General features: G+C 65.5%; 5 protein-coding genes across 5 annotated transcripts; 2 read left to right on the top strand and 3 right to left on the bottom strand.

Moving 5' to 3' along the window:
- Positions 1 to 20: 20 nt before the first annotated feature.
- EMIHUDRAFT_117966 (hypothetical protein) lies at positions 21 to 880 on the bottom strand (the record flags this gene model as incomplete). Its single annotated transcript, XM_005771797.1, has 1 exon — positions 21 to 880. A coding segment is annotated over one exon (860 nt), but the record flags the coding sequence as incomplete, so codon positions are not given.
- A 375-nt stretch (positions 881 to 1,255) lies between these two features.
- EMIHUDRAFT_242865 (hypothetical protein) lies at positions 1,256 to 1,672 on the bottom strand (the record flags this gene model as incomplete). Its single annotated transcript, XM_005771796.1, has 1 exon — positions 1,256 to 1,672. The coding sequence occupies one exon, from the start codon at positions 1,670 to 1,672 to the stop codon at positions 1,256 to 1,258; it is 417 nt and encodes a 138-aa protein (XP_005771853.1).
- Positions 1,673 to 3,904: 2,232 nt separating this feature from the next.
- EMIHUDRAFT_444890 (hypothetical protein) lies at positions 3,905 to 4,904 on the top strand (the record flags this gene model as incomplete). The annotated part of the gene is made up of 1 exon (XM_005771795.1): positions 3,905 to 4,904. A coding segment is annotated over exon 1 (405 nt), but the record flags the coding sequence as incomplete, so codon positions are not given.
- A 2,448-nt stretch (positions 4,905 to 7,352) lies between these two features.
- On the top strand, positions 7,353 to 8,198 carry EMIHUDRAFT_117964 (hypothetical protein; the record flags this gene model as incomplete). The annotated part of the gene is made up of 1 exon (XM_005771794.1): positions 7,353 to 8,198. The coding sequence occupies one exon, from the start codon at positions 7,353 to 7,355 to the stop codon at positions 8,196 to 8,198; it is 846 nt and encodes a 281-aa protein (XP_005771851.1).
- Positions 8,199 to 8,881: 683 nt separating this feature from the next.
- EMIHUDRAFT_242862 (hypothetical protein) lies at positions 8,882 to 10,251 on the bottom strand (the record flags this gene model as incomplete). Its single annotated transcript, XM_005771793.1, has 2 exons — positions 8,882 to 8,947; positions 9,025 to 10,251. The coding sequence occupies 2 exons, from the start codon at positions 10,249 to 10,251 to the stop codon at positions 8,882 to 8,884; spliced, it is 1,293 nt and encodes a 430-aa protein (XP_005771850.1).
- Positions 10,252 to 11,235: the final 984 nt, after the last annotated feature.

Below are 11,235 nucleotides of genomic sequence, written 5' to 3'. Positions count from 1 at the left end.
TGGCGTGGCAGTGGCCGCACTGGACCCGGTACGGCGCCGGCGGCGGAGCGGCAACCTGCGGCGGCGGGACGTACGGCGGCGGCGGCTGCGGGGCGGACGGGCCGGCGCCGCTCCCTGCGGCGCCGCGCTTGGCGGCCGCCGCGGCCGACGCCGCGGCCGACGCGGCGGATCTGGCGGCGGCCGCCGCGGCAAGGCGGGCAGCTTGCGCCAGCTCCGCCGCCGACGCGGCGGCCTTTGGCTTTCCTCTCGACTGCCCCCACGAGGCGGGGAAGGGCGGCACGGCGCTCCAGTAGTTCCCTGCGCCCTTGGGCGCGACCTGCGGGCCCGCAAAGCCGGCGCACATCGCCTGCGTGAGCCGCAGGTCGTACAGCCGCCGCTGCTCCGGGTTGGTTAGCGTCTCGAGGGCGGCGTTGATCTGGTTGAAGGCGTCTGTGGCGCCGGCCTCAGACGTCTTGTCCGGGTGCAGCTTGACTGCCAGCTTGCGGTACGCTTTCCGGATGGTGACCTCGTCGGCGGAGGTTGCGACACCGAGCATCTCGTAGTGGCTGTTCGAGCGCTGCACCTGCGCGAGGGCCTCGCTCGGCGGAGGCGCCGCAGCGCTGCTCGCCGCCGCGCCGGCGCAGCCGTTGGGGCGGCCCTGTGCACCGTCCGCCGCCGCCGCGGGTGCCGCCGCCGCCGCCGGCGCCGCCGACGCTCCCTGCGGAGCCGCCGCGGGTGCCGAGCCGCCGGCCAGGCGCTCCAGGAAGGCCTTCGCGTCGCTCGTGGGGAAGAGCCGCTGCGACTTGGCGGCGAGGCGCTCGGCCGATGCCGTGTCACCGCTCCGCTCGGCAGTCACGGCCGCCGCCAGCGCCTGCGCCGCAGACTCCCGGTTCGCCTCCATCAGCTCCCTCGTGAGCCAGCATCCCCATCGAAAAAAAAGAAACACTGATCAACGAGTTCGCGCTGCGCTAGGCTCAGACGGCGTGTTCGCGCTGCGCTAGGCTCAGTACGGCGAGTTCGCGCTCTGCACCGCTACTCCGTACTGGCTAAGCGTCCGTCGCCCTTTTCAAACTCGGGGCCCACTCCGCTACGTACGGCCTACGCTCCGACCCGAATTTGGAGGGCCTGAAAAGTTTAAGGTGTTGCTGCGCAAAAGGGTGGGGAGCCGCGGCGGCGCTGCAGAGTATCTGCGTCTGCGCTGGTAGAGCCCTTTTGCGCGGTATTAACGCACACACCGCGACAGCCCCGCAAGGCGCGCGATACACACAGCTAGAAGTCAGTCACCGTCCTCAGGCGGGGGGTCACAGAACACCGAGTCCATAAAGCTAAGCTCCTCGCCTTCAGGCTCAGCAAGCTGCATCGACACCGGCCCATCAGCGGTTAGAGGGGGGAGATCTAGAGGATCATCTGAGCTGGAGCTAGCGGCGGCGGCCGAGCTAGCGGCGGCGGCCGGGGTGCGAACCGGCGGCATCACTGATTCAGGCTTGAACCCGGGCTGCTGGTAGGGCAGAGTGATGCCGTTGGCAGCGGCGCGCTCCTCAGCCCAAGACAGGAGCTCTTCAAAGCGGTTGACTCGGGGCAGTAGGGCAGCTATGGGCACATGATCATAACACCCAAAAAGGGCAGTGCCTTCGTCTGGGCGCCTGAAGATGGAAAAGGAGCCAGTCCGCAGTCGGGTTGCTAGCGTGCACATCTGGTAGCTGTGTGTAGCCGGCGACAACACGCGGCGGTGGCGGCAGCGGCGGTGGCGTTGGCAGCGGCGACGGTGGAGGCACAGGACCGTACTCCCTGTCCCACCGCCATCCGGTCTGAAGCTGGTAGTCGCCCCGCATCTCGACTACCCGCAGTGCAGCATCCAAAGGCGTCTGAAAAAAGTCGACGTTCTCTCTGAGATGATAAATGTCTTCTGCAGCATGATGGTCCATCACAAAGTAGTCGCCATATTCCCACTTGCCTAGCCCTAGGAATGTCTGCGCAGGCTCGAAGTCCCAGTTAAACTTCCGGTGTTGAAACCCTTAAGAAGCGCACCAGCTCAGTTTTGTTGGAATGCATCGAGCTCTGTACCCCCGGGGTGACGACGGGCCCCCGGGGGCGGCGGGGGTGCTCTCGCGGGGGGTCCCCCCAGTCAAGGGGGTCTGGGGCTGCAGCCCCACAGCCCCAAGAAGCCCGCCGCAGGCGCCGATTTTTTGGGCTTTTTTGACTGATTTTCACGAAGCACAACATCACCGTCGTGGTGATCTCTCTCCTCACCCCGAAGGCGGCGGAATCGTCGAGCGGGGGGAGCGACGACTCGGACTGACCTGGCTGGCCAAACACCCATAAAAACAAGTGGTCTAAACCTGGCTGGCCAAACACCCACAAAAACAAGTCTAAACACCCAAATCATCACCGCACACCGGTCGTCGTCGTCTCTAGCCAGTCACTCAGACTCTCTCAGAGGTTGGCTTAAAGAGGATCCGGAGCGCGGTAGAACTCTGGGGCTCTCTCCGAAGGGAGCGCAGCGTAACACTTAGTGGCACAGGAAGCATTGCCTCGATCGCCAGCATTGCCTCGCCCCCTCGTTTCGTCCTCCCATCTCCCCACCCACATCTCCTGCTGCTAGCTCAGCGCCAGAGCCAGGGCAAGTGTGCAAATACGGTTTCGTACCACGGCGGAGGACTAGTCGACGGAGGACTAGTCGGTGGGGGGCCCGGTGGCATGGGCGGCTTTGGCGGGGCCGGCGGGGGAAAGGGCACGGCCGCAGGGCAGACGCCATTGTTGCCCGCCTTGGGGTAACCCGCCTTCTCGCAGATGGCATAACCTGCTTCCTCGTCGGTTGGGGGTGGCTGCTGAACCTTCCAAATCCCCTCGGGGAAGCCCGCCTGGGCCGCCTCGCAGCTTTCCTTGGTAACCCCGCACTGGCAACACTTGGCGGCCACCTGCACGAGAAAAGGAAAGAGGAGAACGAGATGGGGTGACGCTCTCCACCGCGGATATCTGCTCGGCCGAGGTAGCAGTGGCCCAGGCAGCCCTTCGCCGTGCCGCCACGGGCGGTTGCGCGGCGGTTCGAGTGCCTCGAGACGACTCGAAAGCGATCTGTGTCGTCCGATTTCGCGTCGCGATCGACCGTCTCCCTGTGCGGCTCTCTCAGCGTGTCGTCGAGCAGAGGCGGCCGAGCGCATCCGAGAAACCGCCCTCTCGCGCTCGAGAGGCGCCACCGCCGGCCCAACCGTGCTGTGCCGGTCGGCTGCGGCGCCGGAGACACCGGGAGCGCCTCGCGAGCGGCGCGCACGACCCGTGCACCTCTTCCCGCGCGCCGTCACCCCTTCTCGCTCGCCGCGCCACCTTCTGCTGCCGCAACCTCCCTCCGGAGCCGGCTGCTGCCATTATCCGCCGCCGGCCGGCCCTCCGGTCACCTCGTCGAGTGCTCGCCGCTCGCGCGAGCTCGAGGCGCCGCCCTCCTTTCGTGCCGGCCGGTGTCCCCGCGGGCTCGGGTAGCTTCCCTCTGAGAGAAGTCCGTGCGGGCGGTGAGAGAAGGTGCCGCGTGTGGCTTTGGTGTACGTATAGAGCGTGCTGTACCAGCTCTCGTGTCCACACAGCAGGACACACACAGCTGCAACATAGCCGAAGCCGCGCCTCTCCCATCACGCATGCGCGCGGGGCGCAGAGTGTCATCAGTGTTGGTCGGGAGAAACAGTACAGACGCGTCCGGACCGTATGCACCATAGAGGGCGACCGCTCTCACCGCGCGCGCTTCGTGACATGTCGCGCGGGCTGACACGGCGGCCGCGAGGCATGCGCTAATCGGCCTCTGTGCTGCGAGCCACGCCGCCTCCCGGCCAGCGCGGGCGACCGCGGCGCGCAGCTCGTCTCGGGCAAGGAGAGTGGCGCGAGGGGCTCGAGAGCTCACGCGAGGTGCAAGCGGCGAAGTGCGGAGGAGGGGTCACCAGACCGGCTGCTTTGGCCACGCGCAGGTGTAAGAACAAACACGTGGGCAATCTCACCGTAAGAACAAACACGTGGGCAATCTCACCACACGAGAGCAGCACGAGCAGACAGCCTGAACGCATGACACACGTGCGGCACCTGGGGACACTTACTTTTCTCGTGCTTATCGCAGCCCGCTACCAACGGCACCCAAGCAGTGACATCCGTGCCGTGCGCGCTCGCGGACAGCCGACGCACGCTCGGCGGCTCCTCGGGATAGGCTCTCTAGCAAGCGAGCACACGCCCCTCTCACACCACGCTCCGGCTGCAGCGAGAGCGAGACGAGTATCCGCGCGGTGCGGCGCGACAGACCCTTCCGCGTGAGGGCGTGCTCGTCTTGCGCGCCGCCCGTCTCGCGGGCGTAGACCCACCACCCGGACCGTGCGTAGACCCACGCGTGAGGCGAGCTGATCAGAGGGTGTGCGAGCCCTCTCCCGACCTCCGCCGCGTGCACCCGAGCGCCACGCGCTCGCGTTCGCGCCTCCGCGGTACCTGTCGCAAGGGGCACACGGGAGGTGCGCCTTCCGTACGGAGCACGCGCGGCCTGCCGCGCGATGCGCCCGCCGAGCGTGTCTTGCGCACGAGCGGAGCGGCGCGAGCGTGCGCAGAGTTGGGATGGAGAGCTCTCGCGTCGCGATCTCAGGGTCGCGAGGGGTCGGCCTAAGCTACCTGCACGCGCCGCGAGCCCGGAGGCTGCACGAGAACCCGCGCGGCGAGATGTCTGGAGCCCGGAGCGCCGGCGGCTCGACGAGCCGCTCGCGGCGATGCGCCGTGTGGGAGGACGAAGTGGCCAGGAGCGCGCTCCTTTGAAGGCTCGGCCAGGGGTAGCGAGCTGCCCCTGTCGGCGCGAGGCGGTGCCGCGGCGGTGCGCGTGGAGCGCAGGCCAGCGAAACCTGCAATCGGCGATTGCAGGTTGGGCCACTGCGAGCGCTCCGACGCGGTGGCGGCCATCAAGGAGGTCTTCTCTCGGCCGCCGCTCTCTCGGCCGCCTCTCTCGGCCGCCTCGCAGGGACGTCCTAGCTCCTACCTCGGCTGCATCTCGGCTGCGTCTCGGCAGACCTGCATCAGAACAAAACACTGCGCCTCGGTGCAGGCCTCGACCGTCATGCCAAGGGGATCCTTCTCGCACTTTGCTTTGGTGGCGCGAGTGAGTGTACGTGCGGTGCGGGCAAGTGTACGTGGCAGGAGTGGGGAGGGCGCACAATCTCCCTGTCGGGATACATTGGTATCCCCTCCGGCCCCGCCACGTTGGGCTTCAGGGCATGCATGATCAACAACTGGCAGTTGGCGTTAACTCCGAACAAGTCCATCATCTGCCGCTCCTCCTCCGCCGTCATTTCCGCCGCCCCCTCAACAACGGCGTCGAACCGGCCCGCTTCTTCGAAGACTGCGCACTCCACATCCAGAATGGTTCCTACCCCCTCGGCAGTGAGATCAGCCTTTTCGCGAGCTGAGGCCGCAGGATCGGCGTGGACTTCGGGCGACGAGGCGTAAGAGGCGAAGGTCAGTACGATGGCCATGGCAGCTACCCCGCCAACCAGCCAGCGCCAGCGTCGATTGCGCGTCGCTTGCGCGGATATCATCTCTACAAGCCCCTGGCCCAGCTGCCTAATGGACGGCCGAATGCGCGTCGGAAGGGAAGTGCAGAGTGCATTTCTGGAAACTCGCGAGTTTCCCTGAGTCTGAGAGCTGGTCGGGGGCAAAATCTGAGGCAAAATTGAGGAAATCGACAAAATACCCACAGGCGGTCGCAGGGTAATTTCCAGGTATACACGGGTTCTCCGCGAAATTCCCGGCATTTTGCCGATTTGGCCTAAAATTTGGCTGATTTTGGGCCCAAACCAGCCTCAGACTCGGCTCAGAGCCAAAAATTTGACGATTTCCACGCAGTTTTCCCGGGAAGATAGAGAGGAAAAGAGAGGGTGCCCGCAACCCGATCCCGATCATCCGGCCCGCTGGGTGCGCTCCTCAGCTCCCCGGCCCTGGCGCGGCGGCAGCAGACGGCAGGCAGAACATCGGACGACGGGACATACGGCACGGCGGGCGCGGCACTGTAGGAGCGGCGGTACGGCGGCACGGCGGTAACTTTTTATGGCGGGTCAAGCTCAAACAAACAACTCTAACACTCACACGTCATTTGGGGCCTGGAGCCCTGTTCACGCGCGCGCGAGACGTGCAGACAGGGTTGCCAGGTGAGAGCGAATGGCGCGGTTCACGCCTCGCACAACAGAGAGAGAGATGCGCTCTGCATGGTGGGACATAAAAGAGAGCGAGTACTTGGGCGAGTAGGCTGTGCGGTCAACGCTGCCGCGCGCGACTTTGCGCGCGAGGCGCGGCGCAGCTTGAGAACGGCGGTGGGCGAGAAGCCGCCGCCGAACGTCGCTCTCGTGGAGCAGCAGGTTGAAGTTGTTGCGCTTGACAAAGATCGCGTCGTCGTAGAAACCGCGATGCGCCTTGACGTAGCCGTGGCCGGTCTTGTGGGAGAAGGGTTGGCCGGGCTGCCCGCGCGCCTTGCAGCCCATGTTTAGGCGGCGGGCCTTCTCTTCGGTGTTGCCGAAGGCGTAGGAGTGGCCAACGGAGGGGGGCGTGCCGCCACTCGAGGCGTTGCCAACGCCCGGCGAGGAGGTCTTGAGGAGGGGCGTCCAGAGATGATTTCATTCACTTCATCGCACCCCCCCGGTCCCGCATGGGGTTCTGCGAGGTCAGTCTTGTACCCCTCGTTGTACTGCCGGGTGAGCTCTGGTTTCTCCTTGTCGCCGTGCACGACCGGCGCGTTGGCCGGGGCGCGCATGGCGTCCGCCCAGGCGGCGAGGACGCCGTCGTGGGGCCGCCGGTGGTGGGCCTTGTTGTAAAGGTAGTCGCCGAAGAAATCGACTGGCATGCCCCGCTCGAGCGCGACCCGAAGGGTGGGAAGCGCCGCGGAGAGCCAAAGGCCGAGCTTCCGCTGGAGCTCGTCCTGGAGGGTGTCGGAGGAGAGGGCGGTGGCGTACGTACCGTCGACACGGACATCGAAGGCCTTGCCGGCGAAAGGCGTTGAGGCGGAGACGAAGCGCGCGGCTTCGCGGTTGTTGACGGCGCTGTCTCCGAGGGACGGGTTGTTCTTGACGTGCACATCCCGCGCCTTGACGAGCTCCTGGTGCGCGTACCAGTCCTTGTGATTCTTGATGGCAGCGAGCGCCCGCGGCCGCGGGTACGTGGATTTGCAAGTGCCATTTCTCTCTCTCAAGCTCTCAAAATAAAAAATGTTTGTGAGATAACATCGAAGGCAAAAAATACGAACCGTGTCCAGCACTGCCACAATGACGCCGCAATGACAGGGGCGCCGCAGCAGTAGAGAGCAGTGCACCATACCGTTTTTATGGCGGGTCAAGCACTCAAAATAAAAAATACGCGCGCGCACTGCCACAATGACGCCAAACCGTGTCCTTCTGCTGGCCATCGCCTTCTGGGCCAGCGGCGCGCTTGTCACGCTCAGCCTCAGCCTGAACGGGCTCCTCGCCAAGGCCGCAGCGCCGCGCTTCCACGCCGACGCCTCGCGCGCGCCATGGCTTCGGTTCGCGTGCTTCGGCGGCGGCGTGGCGCTGGGCGTGTCGCAGGCGGCGCTGATATTTGTGCCGCTGGCCGCCAGCGAGGCGCGGCGGATCCTCGGCCTGTCGGTGCGCGCGCGTGCGGTCGACTTTTTCCCCCGCTGCAAGCTGCTCGGCGTGCTCGCCGTCGCGCTCAGTTGCGCTCTCGTGGACCGGCTCACGCAAGCGTACTACGCGTCTGTCCTCGTCTTCGTCGCGCTGCTCGCCGCCGTCGGCGTCTCTCTCGCAGCCGGCGCGGCGCGCCTCTCCCTCGGCCTCTGCCTGAGCGGCGACCACCGCGCCGCTCTCCTCAAGCGGGTGAGGGTGGCGCTGCCGCCGCTGCTCGAGGAGGAGGGCGAGCAGCGGGCGTCGGACCTCGCCGCGGGCGTGTCGCCCGCCGCGGACGCGTCCTCGCCCGCCGCGGACGCGTCGCCCGCCGCCGCGGCCGCACCGCCCGCCGCGGCCGCGTCTCCCGCCGCAGCTTGGCCCGCCTCCTCTCGCGAGCTTGGGCCGGGGACGAGAGACTGGCTGCGCGACGAGGGAGGGGGCGACGCCGAACCCGCGCCGGCAGTCTGGCCGGCCTCTGCGCGGGACCTGAGCAGCACGACACGGTCTTGGCTGAGAGACGACGGGGGCGCTGCCGCGCCGCAGGGCGAGACAGAGCAGGGGGATGACGCCGGCGTCTGAAAAATAAATAAATAAATAAAAACGGACACCTCTCTACTGTGAGATGGGTAAAAAGGAACAGGCCCCCGCCCTTGCGATCTTTGTGCAGGGTTCTTTGTGGGTGTGGTCGGCGACTAGCCGGGGTCGTCCTCCCGATGGGGGACTAGCACTAGCCGTCTTCCACATGGTCCCTCGGGTCCCTGCTGCTCCTAATCTCTTCGTACATCCTCCTGCTGATCTCCGCAAAGTCCTGCTCCCTCCCTCGTCTTGCCCTGCGCGTCTGCTCCGCCTCACCGTCTTCTGCCCTGCGTCGTCTGGCGACGGGTCCTCCATAGTCGGTCGAAGTCGCCGCCCTCCTCGTGCCTCTTCCCAACGTTCCCTCGGCGGCCGATGCCGTCTGCTCCGGCTCCCCAGTCCCCGGGTCTGCCCTGCTCTCGTCTGCGCTAGTTTCTGCTTCGTCCTCACCGGCGTCTCTCCTCTTCCCTCTCCCCTTCTTGTATGCTTTGCACATCGCGTCGATTCCTGTTCGCGTGAGCACCAGCCTGAAGCCCGCCCAGCATCTGAACCGCTCCCTAAGTCGAAGGAGCATCATCAGTCTCACCCACTTCGCTCTCTGCCCACCGTCTCCGCTCCCTCCCGCTTGAGCCGCCGTCGCGGCCCTCGTTCGTCCCACTGGCTGTTGGCCTGTTCCCACGTTACCTCCATTATCCCTCCTCCTCCGCGACTCCCTCAAGGCTGGCCGGGCCTCCTTCCACCCAGCGAAGAGCTTCCTCAGCCACTCGATGTGTTCCTCTCTCTTCATTATGCGCGCCGTAGCCTCATCATTGAGCTGGATCCACCTCTGCACCGCTCCCGTCGCCGCCTCGGCCACGACTTGCAAGTTCCTCGTGACCCCGGCGCCAAGGTCCCTCCGACTCTTCTCCGGGAGATCATCTACCAGCGCCGGCAACACCCCCCCGACGGCTGGTGCTAGTGCATCGTACCCGTCCTCATCCAGCACCCTATAGCGTGAGCCCTTCAGCGCAGCGACATGCGCTATTCTCAGCGTCTTCAGCGTATCCTTGGAGTCGGGTGCCGCCTGCGCTACTTTGCTGATCGCCGTCCCCGTCTGCGCTCGCGCTACTCTGAGGAACCATCTGGCCTGCTCCCTATTCCCCGGGCAGGCGCCGCTAAGCAAGTGCGCCATTGTCGCTCTAGGCGGGTTCTCATCTTCCTCGGTCCATTGCTGCGCGGCTTTCCGCACGATCGGGCACAGCGGGTCCCGCTTTAGTGCCGCCCTCCTCGCCGCGTCCCTCGCGGCCTTACATACGAGGCAGCCCCTGAGTTCGCTCCTCGTGGCGGCGCCCGGGGTCTCTCTCCCCGCCTCTCCCCGCATGATCCTCTCGTGGTGCGCTCCGTGTGGCACCCCCGCCTGCTGCCGCACCCGCGCTCCCATGACGGTCTTTGTCACCACGTTGTGATCATCCACGTCGGCGAATTGTATCTCACGCTCGCCGTGCTGATCCTTGATCCGCTGACGCTTGTCCCATTTGTGTCTCGTCGTTCCCCTGACCACATCGCTCCACAGCGGCCCAGGCACCCCCGCCGTGTGTGATCCCGCCGTGAGCCCCTCGCCGAGCCGTCCTCGCACCCACTCGTTCGTGTGGCCGCGTGTGGCGTAATAGGTCCTCCGGTCCAGTACCTCCCGCCCCCCCTCTCTGTCTGCCGTCCTCCGGCGGTCCGTGTACAGACACGGGCGCGTTCTCACTGCTTCACGGATGACGGCGGTGGCATCCTCAATCTCGCTGGCCCCCATGTATGCCGTCGCCGCGGCGTCGGCATAGGCGTTGCCAGCGCACCCCGCGTGGCTCGGTACCCACAGGAACGTGACGGATTCGAGCTGGGCGCGATATCTGCATATCCCCTCCAACTGAGCCCCTCGATCCCACTCCCTGAGCCCCTCAAGAGGGCCTCTTCGGTACGCCGCCTCGATTTGCTGTAGCGCGGGCTTGCAGTCGCTCAAGACGAGGCACCTCCTGTCCGCCGCATCTTCCGACGTCGCCATCTTACGCAGGTAAGCCAGCACCGCGTACATTTCCGCGTCTATCACCTGCCAGTCGTCTGGCAGTCTGCCGCCCCACAGCCCCTGCCCAAACGCGAGCCGCAGCTCATCGTCCCCGCTCTCGAGCTGTCCAGATCCCTCGACGGGTCTCCCGAATCGGGCCGGCCCTTCGTACACCCCATACGACACTACCGGTCGCGGTACGAACCTATCCCCCACCCACTTATTCGGCGTGTCTCTCCCTCCATCCGTCGCAGCGAGGTGCGTGAATGGCCGCGCTCTGTGCAGCGCGAGGCATATCCTGGCCACCTCCGCGTTGAGCTCACGGCCCTAGAGGGATTTTTATCTCGGGCGGAAGATGAAGCCCCGACTTCTAATAAATTGTGCCAGGCGTAGGCCGTAGCCGGGGGCGGACAGCACCCCTCCGTCCTGAGTCACCAGAAAATCCCAACGATCCTTGAGCGGAGGCCGCCTTGGCCACTTTTGCGGCCTCTCCGGAGAATCTGGGAGAATGGCTACCATAGCCTAGCATGGCACCCGCGGGCAAAGCTGCCCCCAGGTCCCTAGAGTTCATAGGCATTCCCAAAGGATATGTCAGCGTGAGGTGAGGGCGCAACGGTGGGGGCTCTCACCAGCCCCTCAAAGTTGGGCCTCTCGGGGAGAAGGGTCAGTGCGGCCCACAAGGTGTGAGCTACCCCCTCTCCTAGGTGTGACTCTACAGCCCCTGAGGCCCTCTGGGCTGGGCACCATCAGCTTGGGCAGGGTCCTCGGGGTCGGGAGAGAGGTACTTGAAGCACTGCCTTTCTACAATATTCTTCCTTTTACCGACTTTGCTATAAGCCTGACTGGCTATGGTTGTCGCTTCCTCCATCAGCCATTGTTTTTCCTAGTACTCCATAAATTCCGCAGGTCTCGCCTTCACCTCTTTTCTCCTCAGTACCGCTCTTCCCTCTCTTCCTTTCTTTCCTTTCCTCTTATTTTGTGCGCACGCTTCTATTCCTACATTCTCTCTTCACT

This window comes from Emiliania huxleyi (genome assembly GCF_000372725.1).
Source record: "Emiliania huxleyi CCMP1516 unplaced genomic scaffold EMIHUscaffold_370, whole genome shotgun sequence".
In the NCBI taxonomy this organism is placed as follows: Eukaryota; Haptophyta; order Isochrysidales; family Noelaerhabdaceae; genus Emiliania; species Emiliania huxleyi.
The sequence above is the reverse complement of the archived record's forward strand: the minus strand, read 5'-3'. Positions and strand labels throughout refer to the sequence as shown.